General features: G+C 46.3%; 1 protein-coding gene across 1 annotated transcript; it reads right to left on the bottom strand.

Moving 5' to 3' along the window:
- Nucleotides 1-422: 422 nt before the first annotated feature.
- On the bottom strand, nucleotides 423-23573 carry ASCC2 (activating signal cointegrator 1 complex subunit 2). The gene is made up of 19 exons (XM_032199255.1): nucleotides 23521-23573; nucleotides 22108-22203; nucleotides 20973-21131; nucleotides 20482-20652; nucleotides 18641-18770; nucleotides 16929-16996; nucleotides 15561-15671; nucleotides 14559-14671; nucleotides 12455-12529; nucleotides 11784-11891; nucleotides 10886-10954; nucleotides 10074-10148; nucleotides 9567-9753; nucleotides 8811-9025; nucleotides 7060-7179; nucleotides 3505-3729; nucleotides 1770-1878; nucleotides 1112-1191; nucleotides 423-592 (listed from the first exon to the last, which is right to left on the bottom strand). The coding sequence occupies exons 2-19, from the start codon at nucleotides 22186-22188 to the stop codon at nucleotides 424-426; spliced, it is 2265 nt and encodes a 754-aa protein (XP_032055146.1). The 5' UTR covers nucleotides 22189-22203; nucleotides 23521-23573; the 3' UTR covers nucleotide 423.
- Nucleotides 23574-27598: the final 4025 nt, after the last annotated feature.

Below are 27598 nucleotides of genomic sequence, written 5' to 3'. Positions count from 1 at the left end.
GGGAAGCCTTGCCACAAACCACAGAGCTGCCCTTTGGGCAGCCAGCCACGTGGCCTGGAAGCCCCCTCGGGTTGCAGCGAGGGCGGGAGGAGCCAGTATGAAAATAAACCTCTGCGAATTATAAATAGTACAAAAGGAAACCAACGGCGGCTGGTGCAGCCTGCCCCACGCAGCAGGGTGCAGCCCGCTGTCACGCACCCCCCTCCACAGACCAGAAATCAGCCACAGGGTGTGCCTGGGGGCGGGCAGCTCCTCTCCAAGACGTGCAGCCCTCCCACGGGGTGTGCAATTCCGCATCGAGCTGAAGTGCCAGGTATTGGACCACGACATCCAGTCCCCTGAGCTAAGGGAGGGCCAGGGGAACGGAGCACAACTGCCTCCAAACCAGAGGACTGGGGATGATGCAACACCTGGGGAAGTCCTTCAGGAAGGAATCATGCCTTTATTCCGCTTTCTGTCAGCCATGACTCGCCGATTGTGATTAGCTCTTGTGCTTTTATTTGCTTCCTTCTTCCTTCGTTCCTGCACCGTTTCCCGGTTCTGCCCGTGCCCCTTCACGTTCCCGACAACAGCAGAGCTGTCGTGCTTGTGCCTGCAGTGCACGGGGAGAAGGACGTCACAACAAGCACACTGCATACATAAAGAATGAAATGCACCATTTAAGAACAGACTTGGGAGCGAGGAGCTGAGCCGTCAGCCCCCGAGCCGTGGCTCACCTCAGCTCTGCAGGGCTTCTGCAGTGGCCGAGTCTCAGCATCAGCCACGCAGTGACTCCACCCTTTTATGCTCTGAGGTTGTCAGTGATTACACTGCCCTGAAATCCCTGCGGGAGCTGTTCAGGCTCCGGGAAGCCGTGCTTTCCAAGATCCAATCTTCCACGGGGTTATGCCAATTACGTTTAAGGGATGTGCCACGCCATTCGATGAGATAGCACAACCAGCAGGGAAGTAAAAGCTGGGCAAGGACATTACCACCAGCATGGTGGTGACCCTGAAGACAGGAATGCTAAGGAACAGGTACGGCTCCTCAACCACTCAAGTCAGCAGCAAGATATTCACTAACGCCAGCAGAGCTGTGGTTTCACACCCCCCAGAGGGAGATGTTGACTTACCCCCCCTTCCTGGCAAGAAAAGCCAGCCGCCTGGCTTCAGCTCTCTCCCGCAGCACGGCTGGGTCCTGCACGAAGTGGTCCTACCGTGGGGAGGAAGGAAAGAGGTCAGTGCTGGGGTAAACTCACCAGCATCACTCTCAGAGCGAGAGCAGGAGCAGTTCTGTCAGACCACGGAACAGGGAATTCATTATTCATTATATGGCAGAACACACAGGGTTGCTGTCAGTGACACTAAACACAAAACCTGGCAGAAAACCTCAGACTTCTTCCCACATCCTACCTCTGCCAGCAACACCACTAACACCCCCATCTCCAGGATATCCATGACAACAGAGCCTCAGTGACCCTGACACCATTCTGCTGGCATCGTCTGTCTACAGAATAAAGGAGATTAAACCTCTCCACGGAGTAAGTGTCATCACTCCAGTAAGGCTAGCCTAGGAAGCTGTAGATAGCTGTACTCAGGGGACATTTCACAGTCCAGCACACCACAGAAGTAGCCTCTCTGGAAAGCAGCTCAGTCTCCGTGCTAACATTAAAAGATTCCCTCTCTGAAAGAGGAAATCAATTCCCATCATCTCTGGCAAACATTAACAGGTGAAGCTGGTAAGATGTACGATGAACCTTAATGCAATTCCAACAGCAAGCTAAATGTCACCTTTGGTCTTTCCTTTTCAGCTTCTTCCTCTTCCTCTTCATCCTCTTCCTCATCTTCCTGTCCTTCCTCCTGTCCTTTTGGTCTCAAGACTTGAGGAGTTGTGAATGGCCTGAGAATTAAGACACAAACAGCAAACAATGAAGAGAGCACAGCCACGAGTGTTTTGCTGAACAGCACAGCACGCCCTTTTCATTTCACAGCATTGCTTGCAAAAACACGATATACAAGTTTCATGGACTTGCCTCTTTTTCTGGAGAAAAAAAGATTCAGTAGCTAATATTTACTATGGGCAATTAACACACACAAAATATTTACTTTTTTTTTTAATAAATCCTGAAACCTTACAAGGAATTTCTCCAGGGAAATGACTGCTTCCTTTGGGAGAAGGGGCGCCAGGCACCCCACCAGGCATTAGTAAGGAGCAGTGGACTTGTACTTTGCTTTAGCTCACCGTTTAGGGAGCATCTATTGTAGCAAGGCAAACCCTCAAACCTCAAGCTCAAACAGCCAGAAACACGTTAATGCTCAGAAAGCTTTGTGCTCTGAAACCACTAGGGCTGGCTGGTGGTTATCCAGAGCCCCAGTTCCACTGCTGTGCCCCAGTTTCACACAGGGGGAAATGCTTGGAGAGATCCATCAGGCTTTATGAATCACCCTGAACATGCAAAGCAGCACAAAGGGCCTGCAGGGGGGTGAGTGGAAATCCAGCACGTGCCTATAGCTCTTCTTTGATGTGTGTGGCTTTATTTTTATTTATTTAAATTCTATTGGGATTCAAATCCACCATTCTACTGCCAAGAAATAAACGTAGAACTAAATGAGTCTCTGTTCCTTCAAACCTATAGCTCTAATTTTCAGCAATAACATCCAATAATTGTTCCTGCTGCCTCTCTAGAAGCAGAGAGCACTGAGCACCTGAAAGACAGGAGAAAACTTGAGGACCACACCGTTAAAGGCAAACCACAAAAAGGATGTAAATTGGTTTCAGCCTGCTTTAGGGGAAAAAAAAAAAAAAAAAAAAAAAAAAAAGCAAAAGGAACCAAATTGCCTGCCAGATGCATTTTGGTTTTAGGCTGGAAATAGAGACATACTCATAACACACCAAAATTCAAAAGGTCACCTTCAGAAACGTTAAACCAGCTTGTAAAACGTCTTTTCTACCTCTAGCTCGTATTTCTAAAACAAATATTCTATAAGACCCATGCCAAACTAACCCTTTGCTCACTAAAAGCTGATTGCCTCCAGCTGCCAGGCGCTGTGCAGAGAGATGTGCAGTCTGTCGCAGGCTGAATTCCAGGAGGCAGCATGAGAAGCCAGAGGGGACTGGCACAGAGTAAAACTCCACTTGTACCATTTCCGAAATTTCAAGCTTTTGCTTTGCTAACCAGCCATTTTACTTTACACTGCCCAGCTACACTCAGTCATCATCCCAGAGAGCCCATTTCCCCCCTGCTGCAGGGCAGTTATCCTATAAACAGAAGCACTGCTGAGTGCAGGTTCCAACACAATGTCAAAGTCCCCTCTTAGATCTGGATGCAGAGCAGAGGTGATGGCCAAATCCTGCAGACACAGAATGTGGGAGCTTGGTGACTTCCTGCGTGCACGCCACAGAACAGCTCCCTACCACCAGGGGAGAAGGAGACACCCAATATCCCTACACATGACAGAGAAAGCACCAGCAACAAAAAAAGGAAATTCCCATTTATTTTGCACACACTGAAGCCCCAGCACCTACCTCCTGCTGATCAGTTCATCATCCGAGTCAGCATCATTCGCCCCCACTTGGTTTCCATCGTAAGTGTCATCGTACTCGTCCTCATAGTCCTCCCTGTAGAGCTGAGCTTCCCCTGGCTGCAGAGGAACCTCTTCCACGACCACGCTGTACTGGCTGTAGCGCTCCTTCTGCTCAGCGATCAGGCGTTTGTCGTTCAGCAAACTCCTGGTCGTCTCCTTCTCCCTGCTGCACTCCACAGCGTGGAAAGGAAGGGGAGGACAAAAAGGCAGCGTCAAGATCTCTGTAAGTTACTTTTTCTCCTGCTATTAAGTAGAAGCTGAAGCAATACGAGACCCATCCCGAACTTCACAAGCACCACTTCAGCCTTTCTATTCCCTCTCTGATTTGTACCGGGACTGGTTGGGCTTCTAAAGTCAGCCACTCCTGGCTTGGAACAAAGTCATTTTTAAACAGAAGCCCAGCAGGATTGCACAGTAGATAAAAACAGGAATTGGAGACTGCCACTGTCAGCTGGGACAGAAAGGAAGGTTTAACAGAAGGCCAAGTGCAATTATACCCGACCTGAATTTTGACCAAGAGCCAAATAACACAAGGATTCACAGGAATCTTGAATGGCAGACTGTTAGGGTTAGGACACAGCCCCGCGAGGCCCAGAGTGCCCTCTAACACCATGCTGCAGTACTGTCTCACTGCAGCAGCATGCCTAGCTACACACTGCAGACCAGGGCTGCAAGGCCATACCTGTTCCCATAGCCTAGAACCTCAGCTTACAAAATATGAGTTGCAAAATATGAACGTAGATGGGAAGACCCCCCCAAAAATACCTGTGCAGCAAGTAAGGATTAGCACAACGAAGAGAAAAACAAAACACTGGATCTGTGCTGCTGATCTAACATATCAAGGCATTGCACGTACAATTTTTTGAACGTTTAGAAGGCAAGTAAGCAGTAGTCATTTTAAAGAATTAAAGACCAAGAAACAGAAGTTTTGGCAGAAATATTGAAGAACAGCCACTGAGATGCTACGTCTCAAGCTGCACAAGGAAGCTCTTTGAAGTCCTGTTTTTCAGACCAACCATGCACACAATTATAGCAAAGCAATAGGAAATCCACGTTCAGGTATTCACAGGACAGTTTGCAGCCCCCAAAGTTTAGGAGAAACACGCATCAGCGATCTGTTTGGCATCTGGATATTACCAGAGAAAGAATCTTTCCAAAGCAAACCTTTTGTGAATCAAGAATGGGTAGACCTGTGTGATATTCTAGCAAGAACTGGGGAAGCAATCCAAGAACACTGATTTTTCTTAAGAACCTCAAGATATAGTAACGTTATAGATATATTGCCTCCCTTCTCTTCCATGACTCATTGTTAAATGCCTGAAATTTAACTGCAAAATGCCCTACAGAGCATGTGGTTAGTTCACACATACCTAGGCGGGGATAACATCTCGTGTTGGTATTCAGCATGAGACCGAACTAAACGTTCAATAATTGTTTCCTGCTGAGCTGGTCTGATGACTGCAGCAAAGCTGCAATGAAATGTTTCAGGCAGCAATTCCAGGAAAAACAGTGGGAATTTTTTTTCTGGTGTTCGAGACATGCTCTGACTTCAAGAGACAGATTCACCTGGTGATTACAGCTGGACATGCAGAAACAGCCGTGATCACCCTTCCAGATCAGCAAAGCATCACGTAGACACTATTATATTCATTTCCTCATGCCTGTTCTTCTCCTCATCCTGGTGTGGCTTTCTCCTTTATTAACAGTCCCTGCCCCAAACTGCTCACACTTATCCACACAGCAGCTAGCGCAACGGGGCCCATCCTGCTCTGGCTCTTTAAGCATTGTTGCAACACCATGCGTAGCAGCAGTGGCACTCTGAACAGAAGCAGAATTTGGAGAGGAAAGGGTTTTAAGGAGAACAATACGGATAGATAAATACAATCAGAGTTGTGCGCAGGTCTCAAACTGGGTTGGGAAAACTCTATTACCCAGACACATGGGTTTCTTGCTTGTAGAACAAAGATGTCTACTGAAAAAGTTGCACTTTCAGTGCTGAAAGGACACACTCCTCATATTTATGGAGTTTTGAATGTTAAATCCCAGTGAGCAAGGTACCAGAGCTTACTCTTTGATTTAGAAAGATACAGTCAGCTTTAGGTGTAGGGCACACATTGCTGATCTCAGCTAGTTACCTTCAGGCTTTAAGAACCATTCAAAGCATAAATAATGAGGAGTCTGGAGTCCTGTGCAGAGTTCTCTCTGTTTAAGAATGGCTTTGAAATGAAGACATTGCCTGAGGGATGCCAGGCGATGCCAGGAACAGCAGCAGTAAGAGGTCACGTAACAGTATGGCAGAAGAGATGTCAGCTTTCTCAAGGGGTAGTGTTACCCCTGGAGAGAAGGCACGGCCTCCTTGGCAGCAGCCAGAGGGCAGTGCCGTGGGAACAGGGTCCCACGACCCAGCTGAGGGATGACTTACAACTTAGGAAGCTCTGCGAGTGATCTGCAGAGGGAGCTCCCCGCTGGGTTATTCCACAGACAGGGTGCACGGCGCTGAACCTGACCCAGGGAGTGCTCTCGGCAGCCACCCACACGGAATAAAAACCCAAGCACACCAGTGCACAACACTCCTACAGAGGAGGTGTCTGCCTGCACTCCGAGCTGGCCAACATGATGTGGAGGGAGAGACAATATTGTGTCTCTCACAATACGGGCATTTCTAAAGTCTTTACCTTGTTCAGAGGAAAAAAATATTTCCTTGCCCAGTCACTGTAGTGCTGCTGCTGAAGAACTGTTTGATTGGACTTTGGGACAAAAGCGGTTTTCTCCTGATATTTGATGCAGCTTTGTAACCAAAACATTAAATGGGAGCTCCCAGGGTCACGCGGCTCAGCCTGCAGCCACTCTTATTTAGATTCCTTGTTCATACATACCAACATAAAGATCATATTTAACTGATTAGAGGAAAAAGCGTTCAAAAAGAATCTGAAACAAATCAAGCATATTATTGAGATACGGCTGACACTAGCGGGAGCCAAGAGGAAACCGGCAGGGAGTGTGGCACAGAACAAAATGCCAAACCAGGCAAAAAGTGAGGTAAATGCCTCTCTGCGGGGCTTAGAGCAGCAGGAACAAAGGGAGTCTAACCCCCCAGCGTTATCAGATTTGGAAGTGGATGGATATTGGAACTTCACTTGTATCTAAAACAAACCGTTGTGTTATCTCTGAGTCACAACCTCAGGCTAGTAGAGATGGTTGCTTTTCAGGTTTGTTCTTCAGTGCAGGTTTAACATTAAGACAAAAAGAACACAACATTACAAATGAGCTTGGCAGAGCAATTGCCAGCAGCGTACAGAGGAAAGACAATTAGGAAAAACACTGAACTGAAATCAACCCCTGGTAGTATTCAATTTTACTTTCCCAGAGAAAAAGAGCAAAGAAGTGGGAAACATTTTTGATAAGCCTTAGCCCTGCCAACAACTTCCTGCAGAAACAAATCTGTAGGTTCATTCCTCCTGACAGACGGGGTTAATTAAAAATGCACAGTACTCACCGCTTGCCTTTTTGTATCCGAGAAACGTCCACTGAATCCCTACTGGAAATATCAAACTCATCGTTCTGGAAAACATTATGGCGGGAACTGAGTAGAGGTGTAGGGTCTGGCTTTGGCTGTCTGTAAAATAAATTAAAAGAGAGAGTGCAAACAGAGGTGAAGACGAGGAAAACCAACTCCTCTCCTTCCTAAGACCTTGATTTATCCTCTATCATTCTCACAGGCATCCACTGCATGCCATGATCCTCACTGTGCTGCTGGCTGACTGGGACACAGACTGTAATCCCTTCGTTTCACTGCTGCAGTATGGTATGTGCACAACCACTACATGGCACTGGTTTCGGATAAAAGCCACCGTTTTTGAAAGTTACCTTTGTGGGGAAACCAAAAGCAATTTACAGAAAGCAAAAAGGAAATTATTTTGCCCATTAAAGGATAAGTTGAACTGTTCAAGAGCATGGATTACATACAAGATTGGTCTCAAAACAGCGATTCAGTAAAGTCAAACACTAAATATGATGAATTACACAGTGGCAAACATCGCAATAGTGTCCTGCTGCTGAATTTGGGATATTTATCTCTCTGTGGCTCCGTTTTAATTTTGTCTCAGAGTTCCAGGTTACGTTTGTTCAGTTTGTAAGTCAAAAAACCATTGTCTTTACATTCATTGTGTTGGTGCTGCTAGCTCAGCTGGGCATCCCAAAATGCTGCTGTGTTCACTTCCAAAATCAGCAGTGATCAGAACTGTACATTTGCTACGGAACTGACAGTTTTGTTTCAAAATGCAGAAGGCAAGAAAAAACATCCAGCTCTATCTTCTGTAACTGCAAGCTTTGCAGTGCTAGCAGAAAAGAAAAGAACCTTCCAAAAACCCACCCCATGTCATTTGTGCCAGAGTCAGCAGATCCAACTCTAAGAGCATGAAGATTGTTGCAGAACTCAGATTTTTTTACGTCACTTTTTTGATAAAGACGCTTTCCTTTTTTAATGCAACAATGAGGCAGTCTGCCTATTCCTCCATGAAATGCGAGCAAACAGCACATTCACATCCTGACACTTAGTCAGAAACTGCTGTTGCAGCACAAACACATGCTAGCAGCTGCAGACAACTAAAACAACTCAATTCCACTGCCAGTTACAAACCCTACAATCTCATGTACAACCCAGAGAAGCAAGCAAAAGCCTGGCAAGTTTGGAAATGGCAATTGAGATCCATTTTTATCTACCCTTTGACAATCTCCCTGGTTTAGCCTCATCCACAGAACAGTAGCCTTTCAACCACTGTTTTGCCCTGCAGACCTCTGTTAGTTCCTTTGAACATGCCCTTTTCTGCAGGAGTGCTAGCACCTGAACACCTATAACCTTGTCCTCTACAGCAAAATAACTTTTGGAGACAACAGCATACTACTGCTCAGCCCAGGCTAAGCCAATGTCCCTAGAACGGAATTTTAATATTTGAGAGTTTAATGGACAAGTATTTTCATCTCCCACCATAAAACATGACCCAGCATCTGCTGTACTGAAATGCTGAACAGTGAATGTTCCCATCTTGCGTAAGGACACAAGGAGGGTAGGAAGTCAGTGGCACATGGCAAGGAAAAGCTCTCTCTGCTGCTACCTACCCCAAGAAAATACAGCTCCTTAGAACTTTTCTGCTACAGGTCTCTAACCTTCAAAAGGAAGGCTATTAAATAATAACCACAGCGTAAAATCAAAAGGCACTAAAACAGCACCAAAGTCCTGTCCCACACCTTCGCATCGTTCGGTCCAACTTCTCCAAAGATGGCACCAGCTTATCTTCAAGTATGTTGTTGATCACCTGCTCTGCATTGTAACCATACTCTTCCAGGCAGGCCAGGATGAAACCCTCACCAAGGTCTGGCAGCAGGTCTTTCACTTGAGAGATCAGGGAGTCCAGTTCCACCCCTGACACCTTGGTAATGGGGGCAGCAGCTGCACCGGCACACTACATAAACCAAACAGAATAGGTGGCATTACTGGAAAGCAGCAGCAGCTGGGGCAAGGTAGGCACACGTTAAAAAAGAGAGAGGAGCAGTCTTGGTTATCAGGATTTAAACAAAGAATTCAAAGACTGAAGTCAAAAGAAAAGAAAGCAGCTAAGTTGCTAATACTATACAAAGTCTATGATGGAGTTGGGCACATGACCACTTCTGTCTGTCCCTGAGTCAGCAAGAACACTCTGGTAAATCCTTTCCTCGGATAACATATGAAATACGCATTTTAAAAACGTGCACAAGATCTGCAACGATGAAACGTGGTATTTGACAAAAAAAAAAAAAAAAAAAAACACAGCAACAGGAAACCCAGGCCAATGGGATTTCAAAGAAATTTAAAGATAAAGGCAGGATTCAGGTGTAGTTGTACTTGGTCTGCCCCAAAATTTAGCAAAGGTAAGAAATAGGATTAGATTCCATGCAACCCCAAAAGCTGAGCAAACCAATCCTCTCTTCACAGACAAAGTGAGGACAGAGAGGTGCTCTACCCACCTCATCCTCTGAGGCATACGCAGCCCCAAGCTCTTCTCTGTCCTCAGCAGTGTTCTCCACCACTGCTGATGCTCCATTAGATGCTGCTGGTGATGTTGGATCCTTAGTGACTTGTGCTTTTTTCCTGTCCACACCTTCCCAAGCACTTTCCACTGCTTGGAGGATATAGGCTGTCCTGGTTTCATCTCTAAGAGGACAGCATTAAGGAAGTTTCTCACGTTCTAGATGCTCCTATTCAGACCTCACCTTGAAGTAGCTATGCATTTTTCAGTAACTCCCAAGCCCGTGCCTACGTGGAGTTGACCCTGGTGACCTCCAGAGGTCCCTTCCAACATCCACCATTCTGTGATACTGTGATTCTCCCCTCTCTTTTTTTAAGAGAAGGTTTTTCAATCCTTTGTTGCTGGTCATTCAGCTTAACCAGAGGCAGCAATAGCGGAAATGCCACTGCCATGGAAGAATCGAAGAGTGTCCAGGTTTGCAAAACATAGTGAGAGCAAAGGATACAGCGTGGAGGATGCCTGCTGAAGCAGACTGACATCATCTTCAACGGGAAACAGCTCATCATAGTCACGAAGAAATCTAAACATGCAGAGGCAAGTTTAATCAGCTGAACTAAAGAATTAATTAACTGCAGACCTGCCACATCCTGGCATCCCTGCTATGCCACTCTGGCCTCCTCACTGCTCAGGTAGCAAGAACGTGTACAGCCTCCCACCCACTAGGGAATTCCAGCACGTGCTGTCCTGTCTGGTTTTGCTCCCATTACACTGCAGCAACACTTCCCAGTAACCCATCAGAGCCAGCTGTAACGCTCCTTCCGATGCTCAGAGCCGTGAGCCAGTGCTGCATTATAGAGAAAATACGGTTTATGATTTGAACGTGAGCAGAATGACAGCAGTGCCAGGAGGACAAGATCAAATTCCCTGTTCTGCCATTTACTTTGCACCTTCAGCATTAGCACTTAATAACTTTCTGGTCTGATCACCCCAGCTGAAAAGCACAGATTAGTAATAACAGCCTAGCTTGTCAAGGTAGCTAATGACTAAATTGCTATCCTCCACTTTGAAAGTCAGGATTAAAGAGAGTGAAGAATAACATTCTTCAGCGTCACACAACATCCTCCTTGTCTTTACAATAAAGTCTGTACCGCAGTCGGAAATCCTCTCCCAGCAGCTCTCCCAGCTAGTTAGAGTGATTTCTAACTCCCAAATGCATCGTAACCCCTCATAATAATGTCTTGGGCAATTCTGGTGTAAAGAATGGAAGAAGAAGGCAAACTGACCCTCCCCTTGGGCCTTTTTTTAAGCCAGACTCACCTCCTTTCCTGAAGCACTGACGTGAAGATCTGTAGAAATTCTTCAATAAAAGGCTGAATATTCTCACAGCTGCATGAAACAATGGCACAGAGTGAAAAACTCAGCGGTAAGCCTACCACATTGCACAATCTCCACATTCTGCTCAAACTAGGAACGCTCATACATCAAGGCAAAATCCCATTTTAAAAGAGATTTCAGTTCACTTCTTGGCTTTCATTGATGCAAAGGGTCAATTAGAAACAAGCTTCTTTTATGGCTTCAGCAAACATTTCGGCCAGTTAGATCTAAAGCATTATCACAGTTACAATTACAAGGCTCGACAGACTTCACAAATCATTGTTTGATGCCTCAGACCTGCAATAAGCAGAAAAGGGTGTGTAGCACTTTTGCAATTGCACTGTATTATATGTCTTGGGATTACACCAGTGAACCTCCCAGGAAATATGTGCTCGCTACGCAGGAACAGATGCCAAGCAAGCTCCTGCTGCAACCTTTCTGTTATAAAGCCTAAACCTTCCATTGCTGCTGATGCATCAAGCCTCGCAGCAGGACAGAACGCCCTTTGCATTGGGTCAGTATTAACTAGTAAGAAAAAGCAGAATGGGAGCCACGGAGGCCAGCAATCTATGAAACCTGTAAAGAGCACAAGCAAAGAGATCTCCCCAGTAGAGCACTGGGCTTGCGATCAAGATCCACGTTCTTGGTCCCCTCCCAAAATTTGCAGCATGGTTTTGGGTCATTTCAGTTCTTTCATTTATAAAATAAGGGTAGTTACACTTGCCTTCATTTTGAAATTACTCACACAGCTATAGCTAGGAAGTACTTATTAGTTAACTATTTGCAAAATAGGAAAAAAATCAAGTAGATGGCTAGTACTACGAAGCCCAAACACCAATACCTGCTTTCTAAGATGGGCTGCAGACACACTTGGTTTATGAGGATGTGAAAAGCTTCCATCACTTTCTTTCTGGAATGTGAAATTCTCCTCCACAAATCAGCAAAAACACTTCAGAGAGAGTAAAGAACACATTGTTGGTGTCAGCACAAGAAATCCGAATCTTTAACCTTCCTCCAGAGTTATCCCTCTAGAGGAGGGATTTCATTAGCTGAATCATTTATTTGCTGCAAGGACCAGAGATTAGAGTCATTCCATACTCACTACAAAAAATCCATGCTCTAAATAAAGTTGGTCTCAATCGCCAATTGTCCTGACAGCCAGGCTCATGATATATCAACTGTATCAGCACAGCCTGTGCTTTGAAATGCAATGAGACCAGTCTACACAAAGAGATATCATTCCCATTTTCACACTTTGTTACAACTCGGATGCATCTCCCATCAAGTTTCTTCTTAGACAGCAGTGAAAGAATCATTAGTCACCCCACTGCCCAGGAAAATTTGGAATTAGAAGAGCTGCCTCTTCAGAGCTCTTTGAAGCAGCATAAAAAAAAAAAGAGAGAGAGAGGAAGACTTTGCAGAGGTGGGCAAAGCAGCATGAAGTATATTTTTAACTAAGCCCTGAGAGAGTCTTACTGAAAAGAAAAGGCAAGTCTTCGCAGACATTTTCACCTGTTATCCTCATAATGCCTCTTCTTAATTGCAGACTCCAGCTCAGGAATTGCCAATTCATAAAACGATGCTAATCTGTAGAAAGAGGCAACAAAACGTAACTATCAGCTGAGGTTTCCAAAATCATTTGCAACACTAAAAAACAAATCAAACGCTTAATTTCACTCCTCACTAGCAGCCCTCATTGGCATTACCCATTTCGCCATTTGTTTCCTGAAACACAAGTAAGCAAATACACAATAGACAAAGAGCAGCAGCCTGAGGAAACGATCAACGTATCTTTAAAAATAAAGGCAAAGAAACGCATTTGAAAAGCATCCTGCTACTAAGTAGAAAAACCAATCTGCTCAGCTGAGAAAAATCTCAAGCACAAATTCACAGTCTGCAAAGAGCTGAGTCTGTCCCAAGACAACCCCTCCCACCCCAATATTCTTGTGGCCCTACCTAAAAACTGGTTATGAAACAGGGTGCGATTTCCAACAAAGTTTTATTGGTCTTGCTATTTGTCTCTGCTGTGAGTGAGCATTCAGATGAAGGTATCCAACATGCAGAAAGCTTAAGAGGATGTTTCAGTAGGATGGACAGAGAGGAAACAAAGGTTTATCTGGTCTGGTTTCATGGTTTGTGTCAGGCAGCCCACCCAGACCCTTTTCTTCAGGGACAGAGCATCAAGAGATGTGGAGAAGCGTGTTCTCACAGAATAATAACCAGTGCTGCTTCCTGAGTGGCTGGGTGTTACAAAATAAAGGTTTACAGCATTTTGCGCAAAAGCCAAGCCTGCTGAGCTGATGAGCAGGGCCTCCATGGGAACATTACATCCACGTTTCATATTAGGTGCCAAACACATTAAATGAATATCCTTGAGGCAAATGCAGCAGAAGCTGGTTGATACTTTTAGTCATGGAGATAAATTAGCACGTGCCAACAATTCAGGCCCAGACTGGCTCCAAACATATGACACGCAGATCAGTTTTCCCTCCCCATACTCCAAAGACCCGGTGACTAGTCCATATTGAGAAGTAATGAAAATGTTGCTGCTGTCCCACTGCAGAGATCAAGAGTATTTTAGCACATCTCTGACATCAACAGCGGAATAAAAAGCAAAAGGCTTTCCTCCTCTGAGTAACCAAGCGTGCAAGCAGCACTGCTTGCCAACTCAGCCACCAACAGCCCACCAATCTGCTCTCCTTTCAATAACTGACTCGACAACAACATCAGAGGATAGAAGCCTACACACCCTGGAGCAGCATTACTCAACCTGCGGTCCATAAACCACTGACAGCTGCAAGACTTCAGAGGTTTGCAACAGGATTGGAAGCAAAAGTAAAAAGAAAAAGTGTTCGTTCACACAAGTAAGCAAAACAAGGGAATTAAGTGGAATAAATTAGCATTTCAGTTGGTCCTAAACAAAGTGATGGGAATCCACCAGGTGAGCAGGGGACTTAAAACACCCGGAGCAAGCTGGGAAAGTGTCACTCAAGGACTCGCAGCCTCTGTGGGAACACTCTGCTGTCTGGTCCTTGTGACCATCCTGACTCACCGTCGCTGCAAACCAGAGCTGGGCAGGGAATTAGCTGTCAGCCCAGCTGTGACAGTGCTGGCTCGTCACCCTCTCTAAGGCACTCAGCTTTTGCCAAAGCTCAGTGATATTCTCTAGCATAAAACTTAGGCATAACAACAACAAAAAAAAATGTTTATTTTCAGACCTGGATGGACTGTTGTTACTCCAAAAGCCTTTCTACTTCCCATGTTTCAGGTCCTATGGCAGGAAACCATTTTCATACGCAGAGCTTTTCTGCTTGTCTCCCCCCCCCATCCTTTCCTTTCAAAAGCACCCTGAGTTTTGAAATTGTCATGGTTGCCTGACCCTAGGATCACTCATGGATACAATGAAGGTGAACATTTAACAGAAATTCTAGGCACCCCTATAATATTTTGTGTTATCTACCTAGAGCCTGTGTATTCCCACAGGTCTGAACCTAGCAGTCTTTAGTTGCATTTAATCTGTACACTCTTGTCAATAAAGGCACTGGGACAGGATACTGCTGCACATTCAGTATTTTTACTTCACCAAAATAAGCTCTGTCTGCAGCCCAAGATGTACCTGTAGCAAAACTCGTGTTTTTGAAAGGTCTGGCAAGCCAACGGGAAGACATCAAGAAATGCCCAGAGTGTTGTGCAAGTGTCACACAAGTACAGCACAATATCCTTCAGCTCCTGAGAGAGAAAGAACAATTATAGAGAGAAAAAGCACACAAGGCTTCCTAAAAATACAGTATAACCCACTCCACCCGGGACACATCATGCTCAGGCCAAGTCTTTTTCTTGATTGCAGGAAGAGAGCCTGCTATCAACCATAAGCACTTTGTTATTGGGTCTGTAGGCACAGAGACAACACCTCTACTACAACTTCTGTCCTTTAAAGATCTACAGTGCAATCCTGACTGCTCACTCTTATTAAAGATTCTGTTAAATCACACGAATCCTCGTCACTTCCTGTTCTGGACAGTGGCTTTGCCCTTTATATATCCTCCACATGCATTATTTTTCCCCATCTAGCTGAAAACACCGCAAAGCAATATTACAGGAACTCAAGAGGTGATTTCGGTGGTCCACTTCAGTGCAAGATGTGTTCCCAGGATAGCTGTAACAACCCCCACATTACAGACCATATGACCTGTGTCAGCACCCAGCACACAAAAAAAAAACAACAAAACACAACACTATTAATTAACTAGAGTTAAGGTATACTGTTGCTAAACAAACATTTCTGAAGAAAAGACCAATTCTGATCCCTACCAGGATCACTTAGAGATTTGTCAGATGCTGTTACACTGCTTATAAGCTGGTTAAGTGAAAAAAAAAAAAAGCCACATTTAAAAAGAACTCATGATACGATGGATATGCTTGAAACGCATGATCAAAGCAACAAACTCATGGTGGAAAGGCTTTCTCATCAAGTCATATGACAAGCAGAGAAACAATGACACACTGACATGCTGTACGAGCTACATGGGAACAGAATGACCCTCTGTGGTCTCAGTGCTTCACAGACCGTTCAGTCTGCAGGACCACAAACAGTAAAGGGCACAGAGCAACAGTTCACCTGGAGGGGCATGTTCCCGGGAGTCACATTTACTCTTTCTTCCAATTTCTGGGGCTCAGCAGAGGCTCCTTCACATTGCAAGCCACACTTATGCAAAATGTTGTTAAACACCTAGAACAAGAGAGCAGAAAGGTGTTAAAAAGGACTGGGGAAAGCAGTGGGACATGCCTTACCTCTTTAACCACCACTTCTGCCATCATCTATACAATATGTGACTTTACACACAGCACAGAGCTGTGTATAATGAAAGTTGCAACAGATTCTTGCAGGCTGCAGCAGGAGGGGCCACACCACTTCTGAAATTCCACGGGAGTTGCAAGCAATTCAACTGCAGCTCTACATGTTGGTGGTGCTGAGACAGGGACTGTAGCTAACCCAAATCCTCAGCTATGTGAGAAAAATCAGCCAGCAAGGTCTGCCAAGACCAACACTGTGAAGTCACCCGGAACGGGACTAGCCCGTCTTGCAAGGGAGCAGTGGGACAACTTGGAAGTTACCACCACCTCCTGCTCCTGAGCTAGTGTCAGAGGCATTCCTGCTCTCTCCTCTGAGGTTAGCAGGACAGATTTTGTGGCTCTCGTTTATAAATGAAGACTCTGTGAGAAAGCTGATGGAATTAGATTCAGGATTTCTAACAATCTCTGGTGTAGGACCAATTTAAAAGCAACTCTCTTCCAATCTCAGCCATTCTGTGATTCTGTGAACTCTTCTTCATTGGTACCTTTGGAGACTTGTCAAAGCCTCCTCCCAGAAGTGAAAGGGTGGCTAAAAGTACTTGAGTTACATACTTGGGGTTAATATTACAATTCCACTGGGCACATACTCTCCTAAAACCCGCACAGGTATCAACTCCTTTCATTAAGGAGTGCAAGCACATCAGCAGTTTAATGGATTAGTAACGGCACACCTTTGAGCTGTCACATCCACACATCTGAGACGCACTTTTGTAAGGCAATCCCTTCCAAGAGATTTTTGTTTGCTCCTAGGAACTCACAGCATTAATGCTAACTCTATGTCAAACCTTAGCTACCTCTCACTGTGTTATTTTAAGTTTTAATGCTTCCCCATTCGGGGGAGACAGGAAGATCAGTTATTTACTGTTTGAAAAGCCTAACAAAAATTCCTTGAGATTAACTGCCAAGAGAAGGCCTGGAGCTGAAGGAGGGTAACAGGAATTAGTGATCAAGTTATGGTTTCCAGTAAAGGTTCAAATATTATTTGAAGCACTTGAGCATAAATGAGATAACAAATACAAATGAGAGCTAGAACAAATACATTCTGCTTGCCTGTGACCACATTCACTCCCTTCCCCCCGTCCCCAAAACTATGCCACTGTGCTCAGCCCTGGGCTGAGCAAAGAAGCAGTACCTGGAGAATAGTGGGCAGGGTTTCATCTAGGTCACCGAAGTAACTTGGCTGCTGAGTGAAGATATTTTCTGAGAAGAGAGGGTGAAGGAGATGACTTCCCATTAGTTCAGAGAGTCATGCCAACAAGCAAATTTACACCAGAAGACAGACTTTTACTACTGACACCCTTCGTCCCATCCAGATGTGGCTAACTCCCATTTAGGACTTGGGCACAGATTCACTTCTCGTCTCATGCACAGCGCCCACTCCTACAAAGCTGTCCCGTCAGCTCCTCAGTGAGACTGGAGGGCTGCTAACAAAAATATGCGCAGCAGAGCAGAGCAAAGGAGATGTCAGAAGATTCACGCCTCAGGCGGAATTGATGAATAATGCAAATACTATCGTTAAACATTCCTAGCTCCTTTGTTTAACAAATGGAGTTGACTTTTAATTACTGATAACAGTTCAGCATACACTGGAAAATGTTCTGTAGAATATTTCTTAAGGGTAATGAGGCTTTAGTAATACCTGCTATTATATTACCAGGACTTCATTACCTTTACAAAATACTCGACTGAGTAATGGCACACCATAAATCCTGACCAAGGAAGTACAGAGGCTGCCTCTTTTCCTGTGAATTACTGTTCAGACTACGAAAATTAACAGAGTTCTCCAGCAAGGACAGAGCACGGGTAAGAGTTATGAGACAGATTTCAAAAAAATTTATTCCTGGAGAAGAACCTAAAGTTTATCAAGTTATGAATTGCACTGCAGAACTGCTCACGCCATTACTCTTGCCAATATAAAGCAAATAATCAGGTGAACAAATCATTGGTCACTTAACATGCAGCATTACTGCGTCGCACCCCAGAGGGTACGTAAAATTCAAATGAGGTTTCACACACTTGAGTCTTCTGAAGGATATTTTAATACCCAGATAATTTATATTGCACATCTGAAAGAGAACTATCTATCTTGTCATGCTTCCTTCCCACCTCTGAGGCTTGACAGCTAAATTTAGAGTGAAAATTAGTGAAAAAGGACAAAGGGATTCAAAAACTCTAAGCTTCTAAGCTTTTCTGGTCTGGAAATTTGGCTGTGTCACATGATCTCTAGTGCTTCTCGTGCTAGTTTACTTGGAAACAAGACAGAAATAGCCACCAAAGGAAGGAAAATATTTCATGGCATGAACAGCAGGCAAATTGGGCTAGCATTTAGGAACAAAGACTCACTTAATCCAAGGTTAGGTACGCTTCCACCTGTTGCTCAGGTGGATGTTAAAGATCACAAGTAGCTCTCTTGGGAAGAGAGCATGGGACAAACCCAGAAGCTAAACCAACACGCACTCTCTTCTTTACCAGATTCTAGCGTCCAAGGCTGAGCTGTTGCTTAATATGCACTTGCTGCTGTGGGTGACTCTACAGATGCTGAGATATCTCGGGATAAGCACAGCTTAAGCAATGCTCTGAAGTGCTTTGCAGTTTGAAAGCACTACATAAATCAATGCCTGCATTGAAATTTCAAGTTCTCCCACTTCATCCACCAGTAAGCTGCACAGCCACACTATCAGATTTTGCAGAGTATTCACAGTCCCCTCACGCTGCGGCTAAGAACAACTATGTGTTCTAGTTGTTTTCAGAGCAGTGACATTAGTATAAAACCTCATTTGTTGCCTGCCATTCTAGGCAAGCAAAAGCCTAAACGCAACGAGCCATTCCTTGGTTTCAACTAACCGATCATCTTCTGGAGCAGGGGACCATTTCCCTTTCCAAAGAGCACGCAGAGATCCAGAATCTTAGGGATGTCGAACAGGAAGTTGTTGTAAATAATTTCTCCAAAGACTGAGGGAGTGATGAAGTGATCCTACAAAGAAAAAAAAGTCACATAAAGGATACTCTATATGTTACTTTACAAATGTCATTATAACACCGTAGCTCTTGTTAAAACATCTCTAAGATGTGCATTGAAGGCTCTGCTTCACTGGAGGCAGCAACTCTGTTTGCACCAGTTTCTGCAGAACTTTCTATCCCCACATTCCCAGCTGCCTGTCACTGCCACCACACCATGCCGCTGGCCTTGCACCTCTGCTTACACAGCTAAGCTGTGCCCTGAACTGAAGCAATCGACCTAGACATTAAAACAAAAGGCAAGTGGTTTATGGTTGGTTCAGTTCTCAGTCCTATCTCACTACATGGCCAAATAAACAGCTGGGCTGACACAAAAAAGGCTCTGCTCAGGAGTAGGAATAAGTAGCCAGGCATGGGAAGAGCTTAACTGGCATGGACACTGAAAAAATCCACGTGAAATCCCAGCCCAAGGTTATTGGTATCCTGGAAAAGAAGAACTGAGGCAACAAAGATGACTGCACCAGTGACAAGAAGTAGGAAGGAAACAGAAACTGCAGCTCTGTAACCTGACTGCTAAAATCTGTGTCCAATACAAGACTCACCGCACTCAAGGAATTTCTTTTCAAATTCTAGATGACAAAAATTCCATTGTCTGTGACACTGGAAAGCAAGCGAGCTAAAACGCAATTTTGGAGTCAGTGATTTTCAGAAGACAGATTTGCCTGGGATGGCAAACGTTTTCCATCACAGAGAAAGGCAGTGTGCACATTTTCCCTGCCAGAGCAGAAGGCCTGGGCTTTATGCTGGCTAGGTTCAGTTTCTAGAACTGCTGCAGACTGCCTGCATGACAACAGACCATTCATTCTCTTCAAACTACTCAGCTATGAAATGGTTTCAGATGCTTGTCTGCCTCATTGGGGTGGTAAGATTTAATCAGATCCCGGAATGAAAGACACCATAGAGGTGTCGAGTATTTTTGCTGAGGCGGTGCCAGCTGCAGGCTCCAGCATTCCTTTCACCTGCTCCCTCCCTGCTCCGACTCCCACCCCAAACCCTTTCCTCCGTGTCCCAATGTCACCACGGCGATAATCACACGAATCACCGCACCGCCAAGTAACACCAAGTGAGCCAAGGAAGATATCAAGGCAGTAATTGCCACAACACAAGGTGCCTCATCCTGCCCAAAGGCTTGTGAAAATTCCATGGCCGCTCATGGGAGTCGCACTCACACAATTAGGGATGAGTACGCCTCCCAATTATGATGCCAAGAAAACAGTAATTTGGAGCAATTTCTGTGTGCGTCCAAAACACGGAGAAAGTTGAAGCAGAGCCGAGCGTTAGCACAGATGACGTGACACTGCACGGCACAGGGGAACCGAGGCAGTGAATACTCAGCCACCAGCAGCCTGCAAAGCCTGTATGCCACACAGCCACAAAGGCCAGCTTGCTCTTTCTTCTCTCACCCTAACGTATCACAGCACCACAGGGCGCTAACCTGCTATTAGAGAGTTGTTTGCCTGGATCTCCTTCCTAAGAAATCATCACATAGTTCAGATGCCTCAGCTCTGAGTGGTTATCACCTCCACACAGAGCAGCAGGCTGATAAAAATAGACAGGGAGAGGAATGCAGCTAGGACATGCAAATAAGAATCACAATTAATTTCTCCAGTTGCCTTTTTTCCTAAGCTACACAGCCTGGAGTGCCTGTCAGGCAAGGAAACGTTTACCTTGGACTCCTTGTGAGTGGACATTCTCAGGAAAGTCAGGAAGACGCTCCGATGGAGGCGTTTCTGCATGTCGTTCACCTCTGGATGGCAATCCAACAACACATCAAACTTGCGAGGAGCATGGCTCAGGTAGGAATCCAGACACTTCTGAAGCGTCTCATCAAATATCACCTTGCACAGCAGAAGGCGGGGGGGAAAGGAGGGAACGGCACAGTCAGAGGTTGCACTCACGGGCAGCCCAGTTAAACCGAGAAGCCAAAACACTTCAGATTCACCCATCCATGAAACACAATCAAACTCTTCAAATCAACAGTGAAGAACCTGCAGGGAAATGCTACTTTATCTGCAATCTAAGGTGCAGTAACTAAAATGTTTGATAAAAGACATACCGAGGATACAAAAGTCTTTATGAAGATGATTTAAAATCCGTGCCTTTTGCCAGCCTCTAGACCATTCACACTTTTCCTCCAGCATCCACGAACAATTATTACCTGGCACCAAAATTTATCATGAGGCAAAGCCAGGAGCCAGTCCAGGTCATCTGCAATGAATTTCGCTCGCTCCAGGAATTCTTCCACTAAGGCAGGATCTCTGACAACAGGTGGCGGTCTGTATAGCACAAAAGACCGATCTGCTTTTATTTCTGGGTGCTGCAGAAAGCCAAAACACGGTATTAAAACCACGGAACGAGCGACGGGAATGCCCAGTTACCATCTGCGCTGCTCGCTGAGTTTTTGGAAACTGCCACAAAAGCCCCACTTGGATAAAATTTGTCACTCAGTTCCCTGACAACTTCCAATTTTCTGATTTTTAAAGACAGCAGATCAGCAGCTTTGTGTCCTTCCTTTTCAGCAATGCTTTCAGACCTCTGCAATTCAGCAGATGATGCTCCTTGCACTCTATTAACCAAAAGCCTTGCAAAGCAGCCCTCCCACACCTCCAAAACAAACAGCAGCAGCTTAATGTCATGCCTTTGAAATGCTGTCTGTGCCCTCTCTGTTTCCTCCAAGCTACTTCTCGCACAATGTTCCACAAAGTCACCCCAATATGACCACAGTATACAAAGAAGAAACTTCCTCTTCCCCTTCCTGAGGGAAACTTCCTCCACATTTCTGGAAGAAAAGGCCAGCTGTGGATGTCATTTTGTGCATGATTTTGGATGTTCCTACTTAACAGCACGGGCAGGCCACTCTCGTGCTGGGCACAAGCATGAGGCAGAGACTTCCAGTTCCACCCTGCGGTTCCAACCCAAAGCCAGAGGGCGGGAGAACTCGGTAAGCACAAAGTTCTCCTGGCTCTGAGCTATGCTGCACGCAGCCTGCAAAAGCTCCCAGAGCGTTCTCTCCTCTGCAACAGCTTCCAGTGCTCACCAGGCTGCCCCTTGAAAGGATGAGGAGTTTGAGGACAACACCATTTATTGCCGATGTTGAACACAGCTGAGAATTTTTGTTTTGATGGTGGTTAAATGAAAACTCACTACCTGAACGTAGTAAAACAGTGTCTTGAACTGGAAAGCTGTCCAAATTTCCCCATAACCCAGGCCAAAGACCAGTTTTACTGAGGTCTCAATATATGACAGCCATTTGTTCAAGGCCTTGTTTGGCTTTCAGGAAAAACACAGCTCACCAGTGCCGGTAACGTTCTCAGCTTCCCCGTCTTGGGATCCTTTTCTGTCAGCTGGAGTTCATCCAGGGGCAGGGCTGGCATCGTGCTGACTTCCTCCTGACCACGGCAAACAGAAAAACAAAAGCAGCACAGGATGCGTGTTACAAGCTCAGTCAACCAAAGAGGTCACAGCCCCCCCACCCCGTAACACACACGGTGGCTGGAAATACGCCCGCACAGAGCAATTTTCAAACCACCCTAATACCAAACCTTTAAGGAACACCCAGGAGCCAGCTGCACATGCCTCGGAGGAAACATGTAACACGGTGCTGTGCTTCCATCCCTAGCAGGGAGGCCACACGCATCCCCGGGGACAACAACAAGCTGGTTTAAGGGAGCTTCACCTTTAAACTTCGCTCCTGAAGAGCTGTGCTGAACTGCCTGCCTGGCAGGCTGTTTTAACGCCTGGAGCCTGTCTCACGAACTGGAGAGGCAACCAAAAGACAGAACTGCCTACAGCCTACCAAAAGGAAAGTTCTGGTTCCTGCGTGGCAGATTCCCTCTGTACTCAGCCACATCAGGGACATTGCGCGAGCTCAGAAGACACAGCCTCCCTTCCCCTGCCAGTGTCCTGCGTGTGCTCAGAGATCCACCTTTCAGCTGTCAACAGCATTTGTAGGCAGTGTTTTGATCAGTGCCCCAAAAGTGCTTTGATCAGTGTTTTGATTAGTGCTCTGAAACTGTCTCTAAGTCGAAGCTTAATTATCGGAAAGAGATCTGGTGTGCCTTTTTAAAAAGCTTCAGATAATAATAAAAATTGGGAATTGCCGGTTAACAAAGCTTCCCATCTCCTCCGTGCCACACAAGGGTGATGCCTGTGAAGTGGCACTAAAACGTTATGCAGCTGTCATGATCCCACACCACGAGTGTCCTGATGCGAGCGCTCAGCTCCGTTCCCCCAGCCCGGGACAAGAGGTGTCTGCACCGAGCGGCGCTGAGCCTGGAGCAACTTTTTCACTCCCAGAGAACGGATTTACACCACCTCACACTTCAGGGCCCGACGTTTTCGTGAGAAAACCGAAATGAAAACACCCGAGACCGGCACGGCTTGGAAAAGCAGTGAGAACCCTTTATGCGGCTGGTGTAATTTTGGGGTGAACACCCCAAATGGCAGAAGCGAGGGCTGGCAGCACGGAGCGCACCCCCCCGCCCCGCCCCCACCCCCCTGAGGCACCTCAGGGCCCGTCCCGCGCTGCCCCCACGGAGGCTCGGGCCCGGCCTGGAAGGCCCCGAGCGCGGGGAGCCCTCCCCGGGAGCCCAACACACGGCCCTGCGGCTCCCCGGAGCGGCACCCACTGGGCTCCACCGCCCGGGGCGCCCCCCGACACCCCCGGTCCCAGCCCCCGGGCCCGGCCCCGGTCCCCGCCCCGTCACCGTGCGGCCGCGGGCAGCCGGCGCCGCGCTTCCGGGATCTCCGCGGCTCTTCCGGTGGCGGCCGGAAGTCCGTGGAGGGGAGGCCTCCACAAGGCGAAGGGGTGGGGAGTGGGGCTAGTGGATAGGGGGCGGGGCTTCCCAAAGCCACGCCCCCTCTCTCAGGCCCCGCCCCCTCGCCCCTTGGGCGGGCCGTCAGAGGGGTGGAGGGGAGGGGAGAGGAAGGGGGGTCGCTGCGCTCTGCGGCTGCCTGAGGGGGGCCTATGGGAGATGGGGTCGGCCTCTTCTCATCGATAAATAGTGATAGGATCAGAGGGGGTGGCCTCGAGCTGTGCCAGGGGAGGTTTAGGTTGGAAATGAGGAGGCATTTCTGTCAGAAAGAGCAGATGACAGAGTCACAGAACTGTCTAGGTTGGAAGAGACCTCCAGATCATCCAGTCCAACCTCTGACCTAACACTAACACTAACCAGTCCTCCACTAAACCATATCACTGAGTTCAACATCTAAACGTCTTTTAAAGACCTCCAGGGATGGTGACACCACCACTTCCCTGGGCAGCCCATTGCAATGCCTCACAACCCTCTCAGTAAAGAAGTTCTTCCTAACATCCAACCTAATCTCAAAGGTCTCTTCCAACACTAAAGACCCTCTGATTCCAGGATTCCCTGTGCCCCTCTGAGGGACACGTCTGTAACCACACGTCTGTCCCCACACAGGGCCATGTCCCCACACAGGGCCATGCAGGGGGCAGCAGGCAACCTGTAGGTACAGCCTCCCGCCAACAGCGTCAAAACAAATTAAAAAAAGATATATATATATTTGGGACTTTTCCTGCACCCACAGCATTGTCTTTAAGGGGGAGGAAAAGCACAGTGCAATCCTTCAAAAGAGAACCAGCTGGGCCAACAGGTCACCCTGTCCCCAGGTGGGTCTCAGTCATTTTAGAATTAAAGGAGAGCCCCGGGTGCAGGGCTCCCTTCTTCAGCTTTGTTTTTTGTTTTTGTTTCTTCAGCTTTTTTTCCCCTTTGCTGCTGAGGGAGGTTGCTGGATGCCACCAGTTTGACGCTGCGGGACAAGCTTAATTCTTGTCACTTAATACGAGCTCTGTTGATCTTAACAAGAGATCACATTAGTCAAGTTTATAAACTCTGAAATCAGATGTTGCTCAGCCTACTTTAATCACCTCTGGGATGAAAGGGAGATGAAGTCTGGGACTAAAAGCATCCCACTCTCACTGCCATACAGGTGCTCTCTGGCATCTCAGGTCTCTCCCCTGGCTGCAGGGACCTCCTAAACTTCACACAGATGAGATGACCACATCGTGCTCTCTGTCACATGGCTAATTAGGAATCAGATGGTAACGAGGTTCCAGCTCCCAGTCCCCCAATCCAACACCCTCAGAAACACCGGACAGCCGGTGTCTCAGTGTGCAATCACATTACAGATGTCCCTGCTCCTGCATTTCACACACAGCAGCAGGAAGGAAGGGGGAGAACACCCAAGGGGCCTCCATCAGCTCCACAGAGAAAGCTGGCTGCCAGCTTCTCCTTCACAAGACTGTCACATTCGGTATTTTCTTATTAGCATGCTGGCATTTTCTCTCTAGCTAGAACGCAGCACGGACAGGCTGTGTTGCGTTTCACATTCCTCAGGGTACTATTGATTTGCACTTTAAATGTCACACCAGGTTGTTGGGGAGCTTGCAATTTTAGCCAATCTTTAGCCATACCTTTTGAATTGCTAATTTTTAAAGAATTATCTAGTATTTTTATTTCTCAGACATCACACAGACAAGTCAGGCCCTGAGACAGGACCCTGGCACCAACGCGCTGTGCGAAGCACTTATCAGAACAAAACTCCAGTAATGATGTCAGGTTCAAGGTTTGCTCTGATTTTTTAGCGGAGGATAACATTTGGCAATTGAAGCATGATTCGTTTGCAAAGGCATCTGTTTATTTCCCCTTCTTTGCCAACCTTCCTCCAAAGCACTGCTGGAAAGACACCAAGTGACTCAGTGGGCTTAGAATCTGTCATCAGGCTGGTTTGAATCACTATTCCTCTTTTTGGTGGTTTTTTTTTTTTTTTTAATTTTATTTTTTATTTATTTTTTGTCCTTTTACCTTATGTGCTTGATTTCCTAAAGCACTGTGAACTCTTGGAGCCTCTGCCCAAATTATTGGCGCTGCTATGTGTGTATAACTGAGGTTTGTAATGGTATGTATACACGTTCCTTGTACAAATTAAATTGAACCTGGCAAATGAATGGCAATTAAAGAAGTCAACAAAAAAAGTGCCTCTGCTCACCTGTGTACCACATGCCAGAAACTGTTAATACTTCAGGATGGCAGAAGTCAAATATGTCATTTTAATGCAAATCAGAGGGAAAAGCTGCCTTCCACCTGCACAACGTCCCAGTTCCAGCGGTGCAGGGTAGCTATCGGCCCTCACTGCATGGAGAAACAAAGCACTGAAAGAGCTTGTGGGCTGCTGAGGTCTGCAGAAAAATCCCTCTTCCCAGGTTTTCTCCAAAGCCACCTGAAGTTACTGAGCAAGTGGGCTTTGGATCAGATCCTCTGCAGAGAACTTGTCCAGACAAAAGCTCTCGGAAAAGAAACTTTTTGCGAAAAGGTCATTCTTTTAATATGATTAATGGCTGGGAGGAAGTTGTTCAGTGCTGAACGTAACCATGAAGATTATCAGATGTCACAAGTCAAAGCCTGGGAAGAATGCCCTGGTTGCAGTAGCTCTGTCAGGATTTTGATAGATAGACACCAATAAGCACCCCGACTCTGTTTGCCTGGTAAGGACACTCCTGGCCTGGCTAGCGATAAGGCACAAAAGCAGTCTTCTAATTTCAGGAAGTGTGAAAAGCACCGGGAGGACCGAGGTGCTGGAGCTCCCCCAGTAACACAACTATCTGAGCTCAGTGTTTTCTGTGTAGGTCTGCCATGAGTGCTGCATCCTGTCTCTTGAGTGTTTTTTCAAGGTTCCTGCATTTCCTCAAATTTCTGCCTGAAAGTCCCCAAAGACAGCCCAGGGGCTGGTTAAAATATCTGCTTCATTTGCAGCACAGTCTTGAAAGGTAGATGTTCTCCTGCTGCTCACACACCAGTCTCGGCTGTTACGGGGCCAAGTGACTGGCTTCCCCGCATGCAAACGCAGCGAGGCTCCCCTGTTGCCCCTCTCTCTTTTTCCAAAAGGAAATCACAGAGGGTTTAAGGACAGCAGCCTGCCCGTGCCGTGTTTACGTGCAGCTCCGAGGGCACAGGAAACCCCAACGGACCGTCACTTCTCAGCACATCTTGAAAATATGAGTAAAATGAAAGGGTTATGAAATGACCAGAGGAAAATGTCAGTGTGATCCGAAAAAGAGACATAACCACAGCACTCAATTGCAAAGCTGGGGAAATTGGTTGCTGTATTTTCTAAGCAGCTGAAATGCAATTACAGTAATAATGATGAATCAGTTTAGCCCTGGGCTTTGCACTTTTTCAGCCCACCTCCACTTTCTCCTTTTTTTTTTTTATTTATACATTTTATCATAATGATGTGTAGATCAGCTTATCAAGGACTGACAGAAGATAGAAGCCTTTGGCAGCATGTTGTGGATAGTCATAAAGACAGAGGTGTTATCAGGAAGCTACCGACCTGATGGATGCTACAATACTTTATTTTTCAATTTTCCATCATTCTCCAACTAATCCCCTCTTAACATATTCTTAGCATAAAGTCTCACTGTTTGGTATTTTTTATGTTGGTCTCAATGAAAGATGCAGGGGATGGCCCAAGACACTTCTTAGTCGGTTCCCTGCACGGAACTGCTTCTGCCCAGGGGCAGGAGCACCGGTTCCTTCTGTTCCGAGAGGCTGCTGCTACAACCATCGCCTGCCCAGCAGAGCAAGGGAGTTGCTCAACTTCTGCAAGTTTTAATGGTGCAAGTTCCTGTGGGTGGGGACTCCCTCCTTTTTGCCACTTGATTACCACAGTGGGCACAGACCCGAGCGTTTTATCACTGTATCTTTACAGGGTACAGATTTCCCAGTTAAAATAATACCATCTTCTAATGATCCTCAAAGCAGC

This window comes from Aythya fuligula, chromosome 17 (assembly GCF_009819795.1).
Source record: "Aythya fuligula isolate bAytFul2 chromosome 17, bAytFul2.pri, whole genome shotgun sequence".
Taxonomy (NCBI): Eukaryota; Metazoa; Chordata; class Aves; order Anseriformes; family Anatidae; genus Aythya; species Aythya fuligula.
The sequence above is the reverse complement of the archived record's forward strand: the minus strand, read 5'-3'. Positions and strand labels throughout refer to the sequence as shown.